The sequence below is a fragment of the Neophocaena asiaeorientalis genome, unplaced genomic scaffold (assembly GCF_003031525.2).
Source record: "Neophocaena asiaeorientalis asiaeorientalis breed wild unplaced genomic scaffold, Neophocaena_asiaeorientalis_V1.1 scaffold251, whole genome shotgun sequence".
NCBI classification, from domain to species: domain Eukaryota; kingdom Metazoa; phylum Chordata; class Mammalia; order Artiodactyla; family Phocoenidae; genus Neophocaena; species Neophocaena asiaeorientalis.
In genome coordinates, this window is record NW_020173377.1 from 4,838,827 (window position 1) to 4,859,922 (window position 21,096).

Genomic DNA, 21,096 nt, shown 5'->3' on the forward strand with positions numbered 1-21,096 from the left:
TGGGAATGGGGAGTGTAACAGCGGGGCAGGGGCAGCAAGGTGGGAATAAAAGGCTTAGTGTTTTTTAATTTTTAAAATTTTATTTATATTTTTTTGAGTATAAACAGAACATTTATTAAAGTACTTCTTAAAATTACAGAGTGCTTAGAGAAAATTCTTACAGAAACATCTGTAAGGAAAATAGTTTTGGCTAGTATTCAAAATGGCACTAGTTCTTAGCATGCATCTACCTGTACTTCTCCCACCTCATTTTTATTTATTCTTACATAATAAACAACAGTAAAATGTAAGGTATTCCTTATTTCAAACTTATCTAAGGTATTTTTCACCTGCTGACTTTAAAACTTTGGAGCAACTTGACTTAAATTTTTAAACTAGCACTGCAAAGTGAGTTCATCCCACTGCTTCATTTCAGTGAGAAGTCTGTCTTGAGTTCAAGCTTTTGTAATCCTTGGAATAGTCCAAAACTGTATAAAAGCCAATTTATGAGCTGTCACTTTATTTATTTTATTGGAGTATAATTGCTTTACAATATACAACGAAGTGAATATCGTATACTTTGTTGTACAACAAAGTGAATCAGCTATATGTATACATATATCCCCTCCTCTTGGACCTCCCTCCCCTGCCCCTGCATCTGGCCCATTTAGGTCATCACAGAGCACCAAGCTGAGGCTCCCTGTGCTATACTGCAGGTTCCAACTAGCTATGTGTTTTACACATGGTACTGTATTTATGTCAAACCTAATCTCCCAATTCATCCCACCTGTGTCCACACATCCATTCTCTACATCTATGTCTCTCTTCATTCTCTGGAAATAGGTTCATCGGTACTATTTTTCTACATTCCACATATATGCGTTAATATACGATATTTGTTTTTCTGACTTCACATTCTGTATGACAGACTCTAGGTCCATCCACATCTCTACAAATGACCCAGTTTCGTTCCTTTTATGGCTGAGTAACATTCCATTGTATATATGTACCACATCTTCTTTATCGATTCATCTGTCAGTGGACATTTAGGTTGTTTCCATGACCTGGCTATTTTAAATAGTGCTGCAGTGAACATTGGGGTACATGTGTCTCTTTATTTTGTTTTTAAACATTTATTTATTTATTTTTGGCTGTGTTGGGTCTTTGTTGCTGTGCATGGGCTTTCTCTAGTTGCAGCGAGTGGGAGCTACTCTTCATTGTGGTGTACGGGCTTCTCATTGCAGTGGCTTTTCTTGTTGCAGAGCATGGGCTCTAGGCATGCGGGCTTCAGTAGTTGTGGCTCGCGGGCTCTAGAGCACAGGCTCAGTAGTTGTGGCACACGGGCTTAGTTGCTTCACAGCATGTGGGATCTTTCCAGACCAAGGCTTGAACCCGTGTCCCCTGCATTGGCAGGAGGGTTCTTAACCACTGTGCCACCAGGGAAGTCCCATGTGTCTTTTTGAATTACAGTTTTCTTAGGGTATATGCCCAGTAGTGGGATTGCTGGGTCATATGGTAATTCTATTTTTAGTTTTTCAAGGAACCTCCATACTGTTCTCCACAGTGGCTGTATCAATTTACATTCCCACCAACAGTGTAAAAAAGTTGGTTCCCTTTTCTCCACACCCTCTCCAGCATTTATTATTTGTAGATTTTTTGATGATGGCCATTCTGACAGGTGTGAGGTGACACCTCTTTGTAGTTTTGATTTGCATTTCTCTAATGATTAGTGATGTTGAGCATCTTCTCATATGCCTCTTGGCCATCTGTATGTCTTTGGAGAAAAATGTCAATTTAGGTCTTCCACCCATTTTTGGATTGGTCTGTTTGTTTTTTTGATATTGAGCTGCATGAGCTGTTTGTATATTTTGGACATTAATCTTTTGTCAGTTGCTTCGTTTGCAAATATTTTCTCCCATTCTGAGGGTTGTCTTTTCGTTTTGTTTATAGTTTCATGTTTTTGTGCCAGTACCATACTGTCTTGATTACTGTAGCTTTGTAGTATAGTCTGAAGTTGGGAAGTGTGATTCTTCTAGCTCCATTTTTCTTTTTGCAGATTGCTTTGGCTGTGGGGTCTTTTGTGTTTCCATACAAATTGTTAAATTTTTTGTTCTAATTCTGTGAAAAATGCCATTGGTAATTTGATAGGGATTGCACTGAATCTATAGATTGCTTTGGACGTGTCCCCTGCATCGGCAGGCGGACTCTCAACCACTGCGCCACCAGGGAAGCCCCCATACAGGTCTTTTATTGTCTCCCTAGGTAGGTTTATTCCTAGGTGTTTTATTCTTTTTGTTGCAATGGTAAATGGGATTCTTTCCTTAATTTCTCTTTCTGCTCTTTCATTGTTAGTGTATAGGAATGCAAGAGATTTCTGTGTATTAATTTTCTATCCTTCAGCTTTACCAGATTCATTGATTAGCTCTAGTAGTCTACCGGTGGCATCTTTAGTATTTTCTATGTATAGTATCATGTCATCTGTGAACAGTGACAGTTTTACTTCTTCTTTTCCAATTTGTATTCCTTTTATTTATTTTTCTTACCGATTGCTGTGGCTCGGACTTCCAAAACTATGTTGAATAAAGTGGCTAGAGTTGACATCTTTGTCTTATTCCTGATCTTAGAGGAAACGCCTTCAGTTTTTCACCATTGAGAATGATGTTTGCTGAGGGTTTGCTGTACATGTTGAAGTTGGGCGGGGGGCAGTGTAACAGCTGGGGCAGGGACGGCAAGGTGGGAATAAGAGGCCTAGTGGTTCTTTTAAAAAAAAAAAATAGGTGGTGCCCACCATCCTCATCCCCACCCCCATCCCAAGAGTATTCCAGCAAGCCCCTAGATGTGTTAAGTTACATTCCTACCTCTTGGGCCAACGCTTCAGCATATTTTTAAATGAGCCTCTTTCACATTTGGGTGTTATCAGCTGCCTCTGCACTGGGCCCTGAGGTAAGTGAGCCCTTTAAGAGCTGTTTCTCCCTTTTGCTATAGCTTTGTGGGTCTTGTGGACATGAGCCGCACTGGTTTTCAGTGCTGTATGTTTTGGGGGATTATCTGTTCTGTGCAGATCTTAAAAGTGGGGTACCCAATGTGGGGTTCAAACCCTTATCTCCTTGGGGAAAAGCGCTGGGTTTTGAGTTCCCTCCCAATTGTGGGTTGCAGCACAGGGGTGGGGTTTATGGCTTGACTGTGTCTCAGCCTCTCCCAACCTGCTTTGATGGTGTGCCAGACTTGGGCAATGTGTAGGAGTCGCCCAGCCAGTTGTTTAGGCTTTTTTCAGAGGAAATTGTTCCATATGTAACTATAGGTTCAAGTGTGTCTGTAGGAGGCGAGTTCAGGATCTTCCTAGGTCACCACCTTGAACCAGACCTTCAGTTTTTAAACTAATTACCAATGGACTCTCCTGTCAGTTAATTGTGGTCTTGGGGATCCCTTGGTAACTTAAAAAGAGACAAAAACCAATTTGGCTGGCCGTAAGTTAGGAGATAATATTAATGTTCCTCTAGAAATATCAAAAAGCTACTCTGGAGTTGGCTAGTGCTGAGCCCCAAGCCCAGAATGTCTTAATGGAAATCCATCCTCTAACATACCACTCTTTCTGCCAGTTAATTTTAGATCTTCAGTACACCACCAGATTACATAATATGACAGAAGGTAGAAGGGAATTTGAAAAGGGCATTGGGTAAAGCAACCTGTTTAGTTTATTAAAAAAAACAAAATTTTTTTTATAGTTTCCACGTAAGCTTGAAGAATGTGGTTTCTCCCTTCTCTATGTCCAGATAAACAACAAAATTATATAAATCCTACACATTACTTAAGAGGAAGTCAAACTAAAAAAAAAAAAGTCAAACTAGGTCTTTAAGACCATGAAATTATGTATATCATCACTGGGTGACTCTAAGGCAATTTAATCAGTCAGGGTCCCAAAGTAGAATCATTAAAGATGGCTTATTTAAAAAGAGACTATTTTCAAAGGAGTGGATGTGAGGGAGAACAGCAGTAGTGCTTTGACTCTGGTGCTAGTAGCAACTGACTTGTTACCAGAACCTAGAAGACAAGCGTTGTATAGAGGTAACTTTGAGGGGAACCTTTGGTAAAGGGATAGAGTCAGCCTGAGGTCAGCTCACAGGGAATGAGCCAGTGGGATAAGTATCCTGAATTCACTCTTTTCCCTTCCTATAATCTGCATGTGAACACTCCTGACAGAAACAGAAACCAGAGGACCCAGGAACCCATTGATAAGGTTCTTACCAGTCAGCCTGCTAGGGCAGAGAGCAGGGGAGAGAAAGGTGCAGAGTGGGTCTAGAGTGGCAAAAAAGGATATCCAGTATGAAAATGATGTAGGCTGGGCAGCCTTACTAGGATTAGTCCTGGCCAGCTCTAGTCTGGAATAACACACTTACAGCAATAATTGGACTTTTTTTTAGCTAATTGTGAATTTAAAATTTTAATCATATGTGAAAAAAGGCCTTTTGAGCAACACAGTAATTTTGTTGCTCAACTGTTGTGATAGCTGAACACATATATAATCATGAACATTATGTAAATTTTAAGGAGATTTTAGATGTTTGAATGGTGAACTTTTCCTGTTTTCAAAATGGAAAAAAGTAAAAGGTTATATGTGATTCAGGGATGGCCTGGAGGCATAGCATGATGGTATATGAGATACAGACATTTAAAAAGTTAGATGAGGACTTCCCTGTTGGCACAGTGGTTAAGAATCCGCCCTGCTAGTGCGGGGGACACGGGTTCGAGCCCTGCTCCGGGAAGATCCCACATGCCGCAGAGCAGCTGGGCCCGTGTGCTGCAACTACTGAGCCTGTGCTCTGGAGCCCACGAGCCACGACTGCCGAGCCCGTGTGCCACAACTACTGAAGCCGGCGCACCTAGACCCCGTGCTCCCCCGTGCACCACGGTAAGAAGCCGACATACCGCAACGAAGAGTAGCTCCCGCTCGCCACTAGAGAAAGTCCATGTGCAGCAACGAAGACCCAGCGCAGCCAAAAATAAAATAAAAAAAATAAAGAGCGAATCATCTGAAGTTCTGTTATGTGCTGTAGCTTGAATAATCCGTGAAGGCATTACGCTGAGTGAAATAAGCTGGATGTGAGGGGCGGGGGGGCAGTTGTACAGGGAGACAAAAATATTGTATAGTTCCACTGGTGTAAGGAATTTAGGGTTGGGTGGACAAATTCAGAAGTGGAAAGTAGAGTGGCAGTTGCTGAGGGTTGGGAAGGAGGGTGGAATGGGGAGTTACTGCTTAGTGGGTGCAGGGTTTCTGCTTGAGGTGATGATGGGGTCTGGAATTGTGTGGCATCATGAGTGTGCTTGGCGCCACTGAATCGTACACTTAAAACTGGAAGATTTAGGGAAATTGGAACCCTTGTGCATTGTTGGTGGGAATGTAAAATGGTGCAGCTGCTAAAGGAAACAGGATGGCATTTCCTCAGAAAATTTATAATTACTGTATGGTCTGGCGATTCCACATCTGGGTGTAGTCAGAACTGAAAAAAGTAAGGTCTTGGAGAATAGCCCAAAGGTGGAGGCAACCCAAGTGTCCCTTGACAGATGAATGGATAAACAAAAATGTGGTATATACATACAGTGGAATGTTTTATGGTGTGTGTGTATTCAGCCTTAAAAAGGAGAATATTCTGACACATGCTACAACTTGGATGAACTTTGAGGACATTATGCTAACAGAAGTCACAAAAAGAGAGTCATAGAGACAAAGTAGTATGGTGGTTGCTATGAGCTGGCAGGAAGCGGGGGATGGGGAGTTTAGTGGGTATAGAATTTTTTTTTTTCAATTTTCAAACCGGAGTTTTAGAGGGCAGTTTTAATGCCTTTGAAAAAATGGTTAAAATGGTAAATTTTGCATTATGTATGTTTTACCACAATTTAAAAAAAATTAATCATCTGAAACTTTCTTTTAGGTGACTTAAATGCTGGAGTATTTACCAATATAGAATCATGCTGTGGATCGGTAATAGAGAGGGAAATTATAAACTGTTCGTCTCCTGAGATTCCTGCAGAATTTAATGAACAGTTTAACACTAGGAAGAACAAGCAAGAACTAGTAAGTCATGATAACGGAGCCAACTTAGAAAAAGAAAACAGTTATAATGACCAGTGTAATCAGTTCACAAGAAGAGAGAAACAAACAAAACATATGAAGAAGTGTCCTAAAAGGCCTGATTGGAATATAAATAAACCACTGAGACGGTATATTCCAGCATCAGAAAAGTACCCTAAACAGCTTCAAAAGCTGAGAGAAGAAAAAAGAGTAAGAAGGCAGATGGAACTGCTTCATTTGGTAGAAAGAAATAATCCTGGACACCTCTCTCAAAATAGAGTCACTTCACCAGATGTTGTTGTTCTTCATTCATCTCAAGAAACTGAACGAAGTTTCAGGTGGCAGCTAGTCAAAAAGGTAAAGCTCTTCTGTCTAGAAAAACATTTTAAAGCATGTATTGAAGTTTTTAGAATGAGAATACAGTTCCACACATGCATGTTTTGACAGGGCTATTCTGGGTGTGAATAAGAGTTCTAGAAATTTGCTGTAGTTTACAGCAGGGGTCAACAAACTATGGCCAATAGGCAAATCCATCTTGCTGCCTGCTTTTGCAAATAAAGTTTTTAGCAATACAGCCATGCTCATTTTTTTTTAACCTATTGTCTGTGGCTGGCTTCATGCTGCAAGAAGAGTTTAGAGTAGTTGCAACAGAGACCACATGGCTCACAAAGCCAAGTGTTTACTATGTCCTTTACAGAAAAAGTTTACACTTAAACCCTGTATAGATTAATGCTATTCTTTATTCAGATACCCATTCAAAACTCTTGTTTATAGTCCATATAGACAGGATAATTTACAAGGTCAGGAATTACTGGATTGGTTTCTCTGACTCTGGAGAAGTACCAAGCCTCTCCTATCCTGTTATCCAGTATGTGTTACTCAAATATTATCCTCAGATTATTTCAACAACCACTAAAAACATTTGTGGGGACGTATGGAAACACTGTTAACTCCTGTCTATCATTTAGGAAGAAGAACCTCAGATAATTAATTCTTTCAACAAGGAAAGGTATGTTATGGATTCCGTAGCTACTTAGTGCTTTCTGTGTGATATAAAATACTTGCTCAAAATAGAGGTGAGATCAAGCATGTATGCATGTCTGTGAAGACAGTAACAGGAAAGTTTGTGACTTCAGGTGAATAGAGGTTTAAGGGAAAGGGTGTCTGTCTGGCATTTTACCTAGAATTTGAAGGTCCAAATTGGACTGGACCTAGGCATCCTAAGCAGGAATGTGGGTGATATTTTGTTATCTTCAGACTTTAACAGTTTTGATTTTCCAGATATGTCAGCAGTGGAATAGACATTCTGCTTGGATTGAGGGGGGTAGGGAATAAATGACTGGTAGGGATAATGAGAAATTAACCAGTGGGAGATTTTAAATAGTTAGAATTTTTATTCTCTATTTTTGTGCACAAACCGGCTGGTTTAAGCTGTCTCTGAATATGGCTCTAATAGCAAGTTTAGTTTAGGCGGTAAGTATATTATTTTATGGTGAATTCTAAGGAGAAACATTAGGTTTAAATTAACTCAGGTAGCGTTGATCCTCACAAGCTAGTAAATTTCTCCCTGTTCTAGCATATATATATCCTCAGCAAGTACTAGTAAACCCCAAATTAATCCCATTTTGTTGCCCTGTTTTAGGAAATGGTATCATAGAACTCAAGCCTCTTACATATAGTGTTCCTAAAGGTGTTATAGGTACATTTAGAATAAATTGAAATGTGACTGAAGAATAGAATATGCTTAATCTAAAATAAAATACAGTTTTTCATTCATGCTTTTTAAGAAGTCCCTTATTGTGCTTTTTGGAAAAATACAGGTCTCAATCACCACCAGTTCCAGCAGTGAAAACCAGAACGCAGCAAACTCAGACACTAAAAAACAGTACTTATGAAAGAGAGAATCTGATCTCAGGAGATAGTCAAACAGAATTATCACCTGGGTTTTCTGAACCATTTCATTTTATTCCCTATGTCCGAACCAATGAGATCTATTACCTTGATCCAGATGCACCATTGTCTAGGCCTTTAACCCAGGATCCTCAGTACCAAAATCTACATGGTAAGTAAATATAAGTGTACCCCCCCCACAATTAAAAATCCAAATTGCCCCAAGAGAGGTAGAAAAAATTTCTCTCTTTTGGAGTCAATTATTAAAATTTTTATTGAATATTTATTACTTACTTGGTGCTTTCCTAGGATATAAATTTATTAATGAATCCATAGAATGTTATAGCATAGGGCTATTTCATATTATAAATGTATTTGAATTTTTGTCATTTTTATCTGGCTTCAGACTGTGACCAAGAACAGCTTTTTGACCACCTCAGGGACCCACTTCTTAATCCTAACGTGGTGAAAAACAGGGATCGACAGCAAGCAATCCTTAAGGGACTGTCAGAACTGAGACAGGTATGAGCTCTTCCAAAGTTTGGATGTGACCATTTTCTGGTGGAGGGCTGTGTTTTACCAGTTTTACTAAACATCGTTGGTTACATGACTGTTTCTTTCCAGCATGAAATCATGAGACATTTTGAATATTAAGACAACTTTATTGAATGAAAAAAGGCATACATTTGAAATGGCAAAGCATGATCAATAAGGCCCTAAAACCAAAGGCAGAAAATAAATACAGTTATGCTTTAATTCTTAGTAATGCAGTTCACATTTTTTTGAACGTGTTGGCTGTGTTTGGAATAGAACTTGACACAAGTCCCAAAGAGTAATATAATGTGAAATTACAGGTATAATCTTACCAGACTACTTTTTCTCCCAGACCAATTTTGACTCATTATCTGCTCAGATAAAAATAAACACATCAAATATTTAAGGCTATAACTGTTCTCTACCGGCTGGCCTTAGAAAACAAAAAAAAAACAAACACCTGTCCCTGTGCTTAAAAAAAAAAAAAAAAACTTGCAAAACTGGTTTTACGATTAGCTTTGATTCACAGTATACTTTGTGTATTTGGGGAAAATAAACTGTAGTTTTAGGATTACCCTTTTCCATGTCCAGTCATTTATGAATGCCTCCTGCATTTCAAATTGTTGATTCAAGTGTTGCTTAAACAGTTCGTTCTTATAGAACTAGAAAATCACCCCCACTAACCCAGGATTATAAAGTGTCCCTTAGTTTTTTAAATGCTGTAGCTTTGGTTACATGTGGATTGAATTTTGTAACTCAAGCTTGGTAATCCACACAGTGAAGATTTTACTTAAACCTCTTTTTAAAGTGACAAGGTATATTCTAGCTTAGTAGAGACAAAAGTTGTAGCTTAAGAGAAAGAATGTGATGTATACACCTTCACCTACATAGTGACTGTATCTTACTTCAGCAGGGCCTTGTACTAGCCACTAAGGTTAATGCAGTCAAGATAAACACTGGGTGTTAAAGGGAGACTCATGACCATTTTAAGAGCATTTGGGGAAAAGGAAAGAGGTGGTGTTTAGCCCCACAGTTAGGAGACATGGTTTTAAGAAAGGTCATTTCTATTGGTTGTATGGCTAAAAATCTTACAAATGTGTGATAGCTGCACAGTATCCAAGTGAGAAAGTCTGGTGTAAAAATTGAAAATTCTTGAGTTGAACATGACAAAGATAACATTTAAGCTATGGCCAAGTAACTGAGCGTAATACGTGTTTTCAAAGTAAATATAGTTCTGTATTAACAAGAGAGAAAGGTAAAATAGGAATAATTTGCCCGTCTGCTGCACACCGTACTAACATATCAATATGATTTCAGGGCCTTCTCCAGAAGCAAAGAGAGTTGGAAACTAATCTCATGCCTTTAGCTGCAAATCAAGAAGAGAATTTTAGTTCTTCGTTTTAAATGTAGAAAATCAAATCCTTTACATTTGATTTGTCTTCCAAATTATGAAATGAGATTGGTTGTTGCTTAACTGTATTTATCAAATAGCCTAGATTTCTTTTTAAAATGCTTATTTAAAACTTGTACATTATGTAGTAAAGTATGTGTGTATATATATATTTTAAAAAACAATAAAACAAGACACTTGTAAAAAAGTAGTAAAAAAAAGAAAAAAAATTTTTTTCCTGCTCATCACAATGTGGGTATTGAGGTACTGATCTACTTACCTTAACACAGTCTGGAGTTTACAGTGTTCTTCCACACTTTTTACATGTAGCTTATTAAAATATTACTTAGATATTTTGCTCTATAAAAAGATTTTAAAGAGTAGAACTCAAAGTTCTTTTGAGGTGCCAAAGGAAGGTCTGACATACTTACTTTTACTAAAATAGCCCAGATTCAGTTTAGGCTTACATGGAAATTTTTTTAAGTCCTTTTTTTAATGACTTCTTTTATTGTAGAAACTACAGTTTTCAAAAACATTTACAAGTTTGTATTAGTAATGGAGAGGCAGTTATTAGCAATACATGTGGATTTAAAATTTATCTTCACCATGTACTTTTATCTGTGAATTTAAAAAGTTAGCTTTAGTATATATAGCACTTAAGTGCTTACCACCTGAAAAATATACTTACATTTTTCTAACAATTTAAAAATCTACAGCAAAGTTTATTTCAAATTGTTTAATGCCTTTAATAACCAAATTCATATTTCAAAAGATAGATAGGTTTTTGTTTAAGGACCACACAAGCACTGAAAATTGTAATTATCAAATATTCTCAAATAAAAGGTTGACCAAAATTTTAGCAACAGGTGATTTTACATGGTTGTCTAAAAATAAAAAATAATGCTGCCTGGTGTTAAGTCCTAAGTCCTATATGTACATAGTTTTATCATCTAAATGAAATGGCTTTGTTCAATAAATCTTGAGGTATTGAGCCAAAGTCGTGTAAATATTAACATCACTGGCTTATACCTGTGTAAAAGCACTATACAAAAAGCTTAAAATAAAATGCATTAGTTGATATCAATCATTTCAGCAAAAGTAGCAAATGCATTAGTTGATATATCATTTCAGCAAAAGTAGCTGGGATCATTGACATTAGAGGAAGGAAAAAAAAGTAAAGCCATTGTTCACTATCCTTTTGCAACTATCTAGTTTTACATATAAAACAGGCTTCAATTTGAAGCCAAAGTACAGATGACATAAGTGTAAAACTTAAAAGTGCCAATATGAGATAATTCAAGTACAATATGTTAAAAATATATATTTATTTCAATTTTCAGATGCTTCAACTGTTACAGGCCATCATGATTTAAATAAGAGGAAAAAAAACATTTGCAAAAGGAAAAGAAACCTTTTGTTTAGAGAATGAAATATAAATTGTGAATTCACTTTTAAGAAACAGAAAAAGGCCATAACAACCTACTTTAAAAAAAAAAGTTACTGTAATTATTTCTCTTTTGAAAACGGCCTGGAAGTATCACTTTTCCACCAACTTAATGGAGATTTCTCTCTATCCAAGTTTTGAGTATAAGCAGATAAAAAGTAATTTCCACTTTCTTCAGACTGACTTGATGAAAGGGCATATGGTGTCCCCAAAAATGTCTGATGAGTGAGAACATTAAAATGACTAAACTGATGGAACATATTTAATTGACTGTGATAAACCTGAAAGTTGCTATATGAATCCTGTTCAGCTGAATTACTGTTCTCTCCTTCAGAGCATACTATATCAACAGAAGCTCTCTCTTCAGAATCAATTTCATAAGTCTTCTCTTCTAATAAACGTTTTTGCAAGTCAAGAGACGATTGCAACTCAATTTGAATATTCTTTTTTTGATCTGTTCCACGTGATCCTTTGGTCTCTTTCTCCAACATTTCTGAATGAAAATTGCTGCATACTTCTATTTTTGAGATTTCATCCCCTGAATCCAGAGACATATCCTCTTCGTCCTTTTCATCGTTTTCTAAAAGAGCTACATTTAAAAAACAAAAAGTCCTCCTCTATTGAAATACACAATTTGTTTAAGTTTTAAAATTATACACTACTCACACAATATAATGCGTCAGGGTCTGCAAGTCCACAATCCCTTAAAGCTTGGTCTTCTGCCACAAGTTCACTTAGTCACAACACTCACACTAGGTGTGAATGTCCAGATAATCCGATGCTAAAAGCTTCTGCGAAATGTGTTCACGTTTAATGTTGGGAAATCCCAACTCCCAGCTCCAAAGGGGTTAATGTCAAAACAGCATCTAAAGTTATACGGTAATTCAGTATTCGACAAGACAAATATAAAATAAAAATTCTGACATCTAGCTTCACTGGATTACTACTAAACTGGTTAGCTGTATCAAATGTTCGAACATCTCTGCTTTTCCTCAAAAAACAAAAGTACATCTTTCATTTTACATAAAACCTGAAAGCAAAGGCCATCTCACAAAAGACTAAAGCTATGGATATCTCTACTACCTTGTAATTAAACTGCTTTAATTCACAACAGAAGCCAATAAAGCTTACATACCCTCAAAAAGAAAATGCCTACTCTATAGTATGCAGTCTACATTAACTCAAACACTGACTACAGTATAATAAATGAGCAGATTTTGTGTATGCTAAGTAAAAGAATGATAAATGCCTTGAAACACTTCCCCTGAAGCTGAGTTTACACTGAGGTGAGCAGTTTCAAAATTAGCATTTCATTATATGAAATCAAAGCAAAACCATTCTTTTTCTGTCTGCCTTAAAGAAAATGAAAACTACTGAAAAGTTACCTGACTGCGACTCAAGATTCTCATTAGCACCAAGCAAAGGAAGGTTTTCTTCTGTGATTGAGTTGTGATAGCCCACAAGATTTTTAAAGTTTTGCATAAAGTCTTCAGCAGTCGCAACCACTATTCCATTATCGGTATAACTGGAAAGCATCTTGATACTCTTTTCTAAATTGAAAAAAAAAAAGAAAAAAGTTGAGTATAAAACACTTGCAAATATAAAATGACAATGCCTGCCTCCAAAATCCTTTCCTCCACATTTTCAGAAACACCCAACACAGTCCCACAAAATCCTTTCATACACATTCCTGTATTCACAGTAGAAAGCTTAAGAGCACTCTCTTTACCTGTTAAAAAGACTATGTGTCGTTGCTGTATGTTTTGAGCCTGAAGTCTGATAAGGCAATCCAATTCTGGAGCATTTCGAGTTTGTGAATCACAGTTGTGGTATGACAAAATTTCAACCAGATGTTTCTTCTGATAGACATTCAGAAGGGTCAACAGACTCAGTGCTTTAGCATTCAATCTGTGAAATTAAGTAGTTCAGTATCTGTATCTGCATTTCTAAAATTTAGTATGGACGTTTTCACTTGAAATTAAAGCCATAATTTCTCAATTGAGGCAACTAATGACAGCTGCACTGCTTAGCTCACTGCCTGATATACAGGTGCTTCTTAGTAGAGGGAAAGCAGGAATTGTGCAATCCATGGGTAACTCCAGGGGCTTTCTCTGGGTACAAAGCCTGAGGGCCAGCTATTCAGTTCAGACAAAAATCTCAACTTATTACTTACTAAATAAATTACACTTCTCTTCAGCTTCACTAATTTAGAACTGTAATGAAGGGTGTAAAAGGACAAAAAAATATAAATCTTTCCTTCAAAAAATAACACGGCTCTGAGCTATTTCTATACTTCCAGATGCAAGGCAACATGTGGTAGAAATTACGGGCTATTGTCAGGAAGATGACGGTACTAATTTGTACAAGTTATACCTCCGGGCCTCAGTATTGCTATCTGTTATATAAAAATAAGACTTCCCCAATGCTTGCTTCACATGATTTGAAGATAAAACAAGTTTTTAGAAAATGAAATAAAAAGTTAAATAATTTAAAATTACTAAAGCCTGAATTTCCCTAAGTGTGTCCGATGGAATATCAATAGGTATTAGAAGAAAGAAATGTTTTGCGGTCTAGGTTTCAGAAATGCTGACTGACAAAATGTAAAACAGGATCCTTAACTACAAAGTTTCTCAGATCTTCAAATGTGTAAATAAGTACATTATATGGACTCTAGTAGCAGGATATAGTATCCCAAAGTCATCTGATTACAAGAGTCATTTGCAGAGCCTCTCAAGGGACTAGTGTTCCAAGAATCATGTTTTGAGAAGTGACTTCTGGGCATGTTAGAAATCACTTATTACATAAATGAATGTCTTAATCATAGATCCCTTTGTCATGTCAAGATTAATCCTTGTCTCATATGTGTAATATTATTAGATTAACAATTAGGAGAGGGCCTGATCTACTTGGCATGTACAGTTCCATAAAAAAATAAAGAATGCTGATTATCCCGTTTTGATGATTATTCTAAACCCAAGTGGTAAAGTTTAAGCCAATTTTATCTCTATACATAACTAGAACTTCAACAAACCTCTACATAAACAAGAATATCATTTTCAAACAGGCTAGAATAATTCAGCATCTACATTCCCTTACGGCTGGCAAAAGACATCTGTGAAAACTGAGCAGCATCTATAATTTACAAACATATAAAAAATAGCAAAATTCTGTGAACACAATGTTAAAATCAACAACCAATATATAGTTATTTTTCAAACCTTACCTGCCCAGTTCCTTTAGTTTTTTCTGAAATTTACAGTGGACTTTCCATTGCCATTTTCCTTCTGGAGTACTAAGTTCTTCGAGGAATGTCAAAAAATTTTTAAGGTTCTCTGTTAGAGATAATGAAGTTCATTTTAAATTCAATAAACAAGTCACCCACTCCACAACTGAATTAAGGAAGAAGTGTTTGTTGATATCATGTAGGAACACCTACTTTCCTATGTAGTATTTTCTTTCTCTTTTTTTCCCCTCTAAGGGAGACAGATCTATACATCCTCTTTGAGATCTAAGAACATAACATCTACACACAAAAAAACATGTTGGTAACAATAACAAACCAAAAGTAATCCAAGGGAAGTAGGTACAGAGAGCCCTGCTTTATACCAGACTTAAGAGGAAATTATTCGTAAAGAGTAAAAGAATGGGAAAGAAATCTGAGGTAATAAAAGCTCAAAAAATGATGGAAATGTACTAGTTATCTGTGACTGGCAGAATGGATAATGCATTAAAGTATGAGTGAGTCACTAATGAGAAAAACCTAGAAAAGACATGTTACATGCTTAAAAGAATAAATAAATCTTACCAATTGTGATTACTTCTGGATTTAGAATGGATTCATCAGAAACGATAAAACCTCCAGATACAAATAACTCATTGTATGTATGATTTTTAACATCATCCAAACTATCAACACCAGCAAAACTAACACAAGGAAGCTTCTTTAAAGTCACCAAGCCAGGTACCTATTTAAATACCAAAATAAAAATAGAAGTAAGGACAGACAGACTCAAGTGTGAAGTAACCTACATTAGATGTACTATGGCTCACCTATATTAGTGTGTTGTCTCTGCAAAGTCAAGCACAAAAACAATATTTCCAACATTATTTCTAAATATACAAACCAACATTTATGTACTGGGCATCTACCTTGAACAGAACTCTCTAAGGAAGAGGCACTTAACAAGAGACCTGGAAACAGAATGACAAATGCTAACTTGCCTGGCCCTGTGAGTACAGTCCGAATTCAAATGAGGCAACAGCCTACGGACTGAAACAGTCAGGAAAGACTTCAAAGAGCAGTAGGACTTGAGACAGTCTCCTAAGACTAGACGGGGTACCTCCAAACCCAAGGGAAAGGGGGACTGCTTCAGCAAAGAGGGGGTACAAACAGGTTTTACCTAGGACATACAAATAAAGGTGATAACAATATAAAGAGAGTCAGCAGACCCAATGGCATTCAAGGAGTCAGTATTCTTAGCCTTGACCATTTAAGCGATAGGTAAGATCTGTGATGTGCCACAATTTAAAATTTTGTAGAGGTATAAATATGAATCTCATGAGCTGATTCACAGAGGGTAGTTTAGGTCTCAAGTCCTAAACCTCCCAACCTCAAAGTTTTATCTCCTTTAAAGCTTATGAGGATATTTTAAAGACAAACAGCTTTAGTCTCAAAGATAGTAGGGATTTTTTACAACCAAAATAAGCAAAGAATTCAGCTTAATAGTCTACCTTGTGAATGAAACCTGCAATGTCTTCATTTTGAATAATAATCAATAGTTTATCTAATTTTGATCTTCTTTCCAAAAACTGTTCTGGATGACACTCTGTATTGCCTAATTTGATAAGATATTCCTGTTAAAGAAAAAAAACTAAATCAACATTTAAAAGCTTTTTTGCAAACATCCATTTAACACGAGAAATGCAAGATAAAGTAGTTAAGTTTAACTACTACTAGACCACTAATAATGATGCCCTTACACTAGGGACCTCAGAGATCAAGTCCACTCTTAGAGAAGACTCTGAAGCTCAGACCTTAACTGGTCACAATCACAATGTTACGACGCTATGCAGTCAAAGCCAAGTAAATGCTAGCTTGGGGTAACAGAACCAGAAAAGCAATGGATTAGCCCAGGTTCTTAACTCTTATTACTTATTCTGGGCAATCCAGAGCTCAGTCGTTAACCACTCTCACTCCCATTTTCCTTTCCTTTTGAAGCAGGCCCTTGATTCTCTGCAGCAGTGTTACCGGTATACTCCTTCAGAGTTAAAAAGCACTTTTATGACTACTGTAGTTCCTTTAACTCACAACAGCCCCAGGATCATTCATACAGAGCTTCAGTATGTACAACGTTACTTACATATTAATTAGTCATGCCTGCCAAGTTTACACCTTCAAACAAAACACTCTCCCATCTAACACATCCTTCCATGCTGCTGACACGGTACTACCTTTCAAAGGACACAAGAGAGCCAGTCCCAGCAGAATTCTCTTTGCTTGCTGGGGGAATCCTGAACTCTGAAGCAAACTGCAGGATTCTGAAGGTCACATTCCTCATTTCAGAGATACAGGAGCAGATTAATTTTCTCAAGGTTGGCACCCTGGTTAGATAACCATAAATCTAAACCAAGGTTGCCTCACAATCAGTCTTTCAAGAGCTGTCTACAAGTGTCACACCCAAAGAGGATGCTTCTATGTAGCCCTAAAGAAGCATCTTCTACAGTGTTTGATTTTGCTCTAAAACTTCTAAAGCCTCTGGGAAAATCTCAGAGCAGTTTACAATCAAGTTATGAAAAAGTAAATTATTGTCTGATAGGCCTGCTTGTAATTTTTGGTCTTTTTACATTAAGAAATTTTAAATGCAAGTTTGTGTTAAATAAGACACTTTAACTCATAAAGTAACAAGTCAATTTGACTCCAGAAATATTTAGGAAGTTTAAAATTTTAATTCATAAAGTCCTGTACTATACTGTAACATTTCTGCTAGAAAATTTCCAATGGATATTGATTAAAAGAATTAAAAGTTCTGATCTGATTTCCTATCATATTTATAAAACACACAGCATCCTTTTCTTCTTCTACATAAAATAAATAGCAGAAATATGATTTATTCTAAGCCAGAATGGATTAAAAGCACCATTAGTAAGTAAACACATTTCCCACAAGTGTGTTACAATCAATTTTTAAAATGCAGTGGGAGGAGATGGAGTAATGGTGAGCACACTGGGAACTGTGCCCAACCCACTCTCTCATCTAGCCCTACACCACCATGTAGCTATGCCCCAAAGAGCTGGAAACATGTTGCTGGGGGTGGAAGATTGTTGAGAAGCTCAATGTTCAATCATACAGGGCAAAAATGCAACCAAGAAATTCCTGGTAAGTCTGGTTTCATCTTCCCAAGAAACTACAGGGAATTGGTAAAGGCAGCACACTGAGCACTCTGTTGCCCCCATTTCCATGCTCTTCACATTCTCATCAACACATCACATGAAACATGCTGACGTCAAAGAGATCCTCAAACTGACAAAAGGCTGAGGACATGTCAAAGCATGGAGTTTCTGGGCCACTCTGGCTATACGCCACTTATTTATAGTCCCCTCTGCTTCCTCTAACTAAAAAAGCAGAAACTTATCATGGTAAGTAAATTCCATAAATAGGAGCAGGCATTTATTTTAAAAACTAAGGCATTCCCGGGCTTCCCTGGTGGCGCAGTGGTTGAGAGTCTGCCTGCCGATGCAGGGGACACGGGTTCGTGCCCCGGTCCGGGAAGATCCCACATGCCGCGGAGCGGCTGGGCCTGTGAGCCATGGCCGCTGGGCCTGCGCGTCCGGAGCCTGTGCTCCGCAACAGGAGAGGCCCCAACAGTGAGAAGCCCGCATACCGCAAAAAAAAAAAAAAACACAAAACAAAACAAAAAAAACCAAGGCATTCCCTTAAGGAATTAAAATGCTATACAGTTTAGTGAATACTAATTGGCAACATTAAACCACTAATTGTCCCATGTGTTATAAATTACGTATCTATTGTTACAGATTTTACATACCTCTCTCTGTGTATTTTTTTAAACCAAATGCCTGAAACGCCAGTCTACTCCATAGCTTCAGTACAAAACACATACCTTGCAAGGACGAATCTTTCATGACTGGGGAAGTGTTTCAGGATCACCATGTTTTTTGATAATAAGGGCTATTGGGAAACCTGGCATGACCAGGGCATCAAGAAATGCCAAAATATATCATCATTAGGTCATCCTGGACAGTTTTATTTTTCTACCTGATTGATAAAACCCCCTGAGGTAAACACTGACAACTTCCTTTACTTCTCTGCATCTTTCCCTCCCCTTTGTTAAAAACCCAGTAAGAAACATTGAAAATCTTTAAATCAACAATTTAAAGGCATCTGCAATATGTATACAACTGGTCTTTAAAATGACACTATGCAAAACAAGATTAAAAATTCTAAGACATTTAGATCACCGGTTCTAAATTCAGTTGAAACTTACTAGTCTTTTATTCCATTCTGCATTAAATTATGAAAATAATATGGTCAACACCTAAAAACAAAAATCCATTTTACAGAGCTCAGACCCAACAAGAGAAGTTTAGACAGCATTATAATTACCTTCTCATTTAGTTACCTTTATTTCTTTACAGAGCACACTCTCCTCTTCTTCATGAATATAAAATTTCACAGTATTTTTCTGGACATCTTTCATGATTTTAACCAAACTGTTAAATACTTCAGGTTCTAACTGGCTTATAAAGTTTGAAAGAGCTGGTTGGGCAGAAATGTTTACATCACTGGGCGATTTTGTTTCTTTTTCTACTGGTTCCCGGGCAGTATGATCAGAAGTCACCACTGGCTCTGTTGCATGGTGTGGCTGGTTCACTTCTGCTTCAGTTAAACCCAAAGCTGAAGAGGAAGGCTGCTCATTAGAGTTGGTGTCTTTCAGAGGATCACTACCAAGTGGCTCAAGGAGGTGTTTATTGTTGAAGTCGCTTGAGGAAACCGGTATGACATGCCTTCCCAGAGGACTCAATGCTATCTTAGTACCAGAATCATTAGGACTGGCTGCTGGCAAATTCCCACCCTTGGCTGATGCTTTGATAACAGTATTTAGTTTCTCATGCAAGCCATCTACAAACTCCTGTACAGCAGCTTTGGAAGTCTTAGAATATATGAACTCAGAAAGCCGTTTCATCTTCTCTTGTGTTGAAAAGGTAGGTGTGGAAATTCTGCTGACATATGAAACATTCTTCTGCTTCAGAATCTCTTCTATCTTCCTAGAAAAGAGACTGTACTCTCCTAACACTGTCCTTTCTGTGGTTTCACTCATTGCAGGCGCTTCTGCTGCTGGCACACACTGCTCCTCCACTGTCACCACCTGACCTGTCAACACGTCATCCTCAGTGGTGCCCTTTAGTGTGTCTGTAAATGGAGAGGATTGAAACTGATAATCAGAACTTCTCTGTCTACTTATTACCCGGGGGTCGTTAGGAAAGGCCTCCTGTGGTGGCAGACACACCAGTTGTTCTTCTGGTGATTTCATACCTATATGGGAAGAGTTTATTATTACAAAAGCAATCCAAAATAATAACATCTGAAAATACAAACTAATAAAGAAAAAAATGCCAGGTCAATTATATATTTAGAACAAACTATGCATTGGAAGGTAGAATAAAAACCTCAGATAATGGTGTGAACCTATTTCCTATGTGCCCTACTTATTTATGGCTGGTCTTTGTATTTCAGTAGCTAGAGTGGCAAGTCTGAATGTTACTTTCTTTGATTCCTTTTGAAGTATTCAAACAAGGGCCAATTTAACATCAATACAAATTAAGTCACTTGTTTATTTCTGCTTCCCTACCTTTCTGCAGATCTGACTTTAACAGACATGCTTTAAGCAGAATAGTCAGTTTCAACAGCTTGCTCAACCCCTATATTCTTTGCCAAGTAATGTCCACTAAGGTAATACCCTCTTAATAGGAAAATTTTGAGTGTAAGGCAACTGAAAGAATGCCAAGCTGAAATGCCGTGGGAATAAGTCATCAAGTTAAGAGTTGCATTCAGGATCTAGGATAATTAATTTTATCTGTTTTCAGATTTGCTCTTACATATGGGGTTGCTTAGTGGATTTGCTACAATGTTAGGGACTTCAATTTATCAGGAAAAGAAAGTCTCAGTCATATAGGAAGAGAACACATTTCATAGCTGCATTAACAGTAATACTTTTGATAGCACTTTTGTTCAGTATTTTTATTTTGTTTGGAAATCATTCCAAGAGAAATCATAATAGCTATTTACCCCATATGAGATGAAGACATCATCAAGCTAGCTGATGCTACTGAAAGTACGATAACCCGTGATCCTTGACAACTAGCTCAATCCGTAAGAACGTACTTTTTTCCACTCACAAATCCTAAATTCAAACACATATGTTCTTGAAACTACATTCAAAACAGGAACCCTAAATCCCTTTTTAAAAAACACGGGGAAAATACATTTAACAGCAATTTATAGTAATACTTTATTTCACAAAAAACAAACTTTCATTATTTTTCCCTACAAGTTCATATTATACAATTTTATCCTTTAAAAAAGTACTAATTTTTCTTAAATCTTAGCCAACATTCCCTAACAAATTGCTGTTGTAGTATATAAAATGTTACCTCTAGATCAGAAAGTCCACACATAGGTATAGTTTTCAAAACTATAGTACTTCTAAGATATAGTGAACTCCCTATTCAAGTCTGCACCCAGGTATAGCAGTGTAACCCCTCTCTACAGAA

The 21,096-nt window shown here is 37.2% G+C and overlaps 2 protein-coding genes across 12 annotated transcripts in view; one reads left to right on the top strand and one right to left on the bottom strand.

Moving 5' to 3' along the window:
• The window catches only part of CCDC66 (coiled-coil domain containing 66), a 51,494-nt gene extending 41,569 nt beyond the window's left edge, over positions 1 to 9,925 (top strand). For all 6 annotated transcript variants that reach the window (XM_024746398.1, XM_024746401.1, XM_024746399.1 and 3 more), the window contains 5 exons: positions 5,910 to 6,406; positions 7,018 to 7,058; positions 7,870 to 8,111; positions 8,346 to 8,461; positions 9,791 to 9,925. In XM_024746398.1, coding sequence (XP_024602166.1) covers positions 5,910 to 6,406; positions 7,018 to 7,058; positions 7,870 to 8,111; positions 8,346 to 8,461; positions 9,791 to 9,877 — 983 coding nt within the window. In that variant the 3' untranslated portion in view covers positions 9,878 to 9,925. The remainder of the gene's footprint in view (positions 1 to 5,909; positions 6,407 to 7,017; positions 7,059 to 7,869; positions 8,112 to 8,345; positions 8,462 to 9,790) is intronic.
• Positions 9,926 to 11,169: 1,244 nt separating this feature from the next.
• The window catches only part of TASOR (transcription activation suppressor), a 49,723-nt gene continuing 39,796 nt past the window's right edge, over positions 11,170 to 21,096 (bottom strand). For 2 of the 6 annotated variants that reach the window (XM_024746395.1, XM_024746394.1), the window contains 7 exons: positions 18,945 to 19,735; positions 16,039 to 16,161; positions 15,113 to 15,272; positions 14,531 to 14,639; positions 13,037 to 13,215; positions 12,693 to 12,857; positions 11,170 to 11,896 (listed from right to left, as the gene is read on the bottom strand). In XM_024746395.1, the coding sequence (XP_024602163.1) occupies positions 11,370 to 11,896; positions 12,693 to 12,857; positions 13,037 to 13,215; positions 14,531 to 14,639; positions 15,113 to 15,272; positions 16,039 to 16,161; positions 18,945 to 19,735 (2,054 nt within the window). In that variant the 3' untranslated portion in view covers positions 11,170 to 11,369. Of the gene's footprint in view, positions 12,174 to 12,692; positions 12,858 to 13,036; positions 13,216 to 14,530; positions 14,640 to 15,112; positions 15,273 to 16,038; positions 16,162 to 18,944; positions 19,859 to 21,096 lie in introns of all 6 variants that reach the window. The other 4 variants (XM_024746393.1, XM_024746392.1, XM_024746397.1 and 1 more) reach the window with 3 other exon arrangements.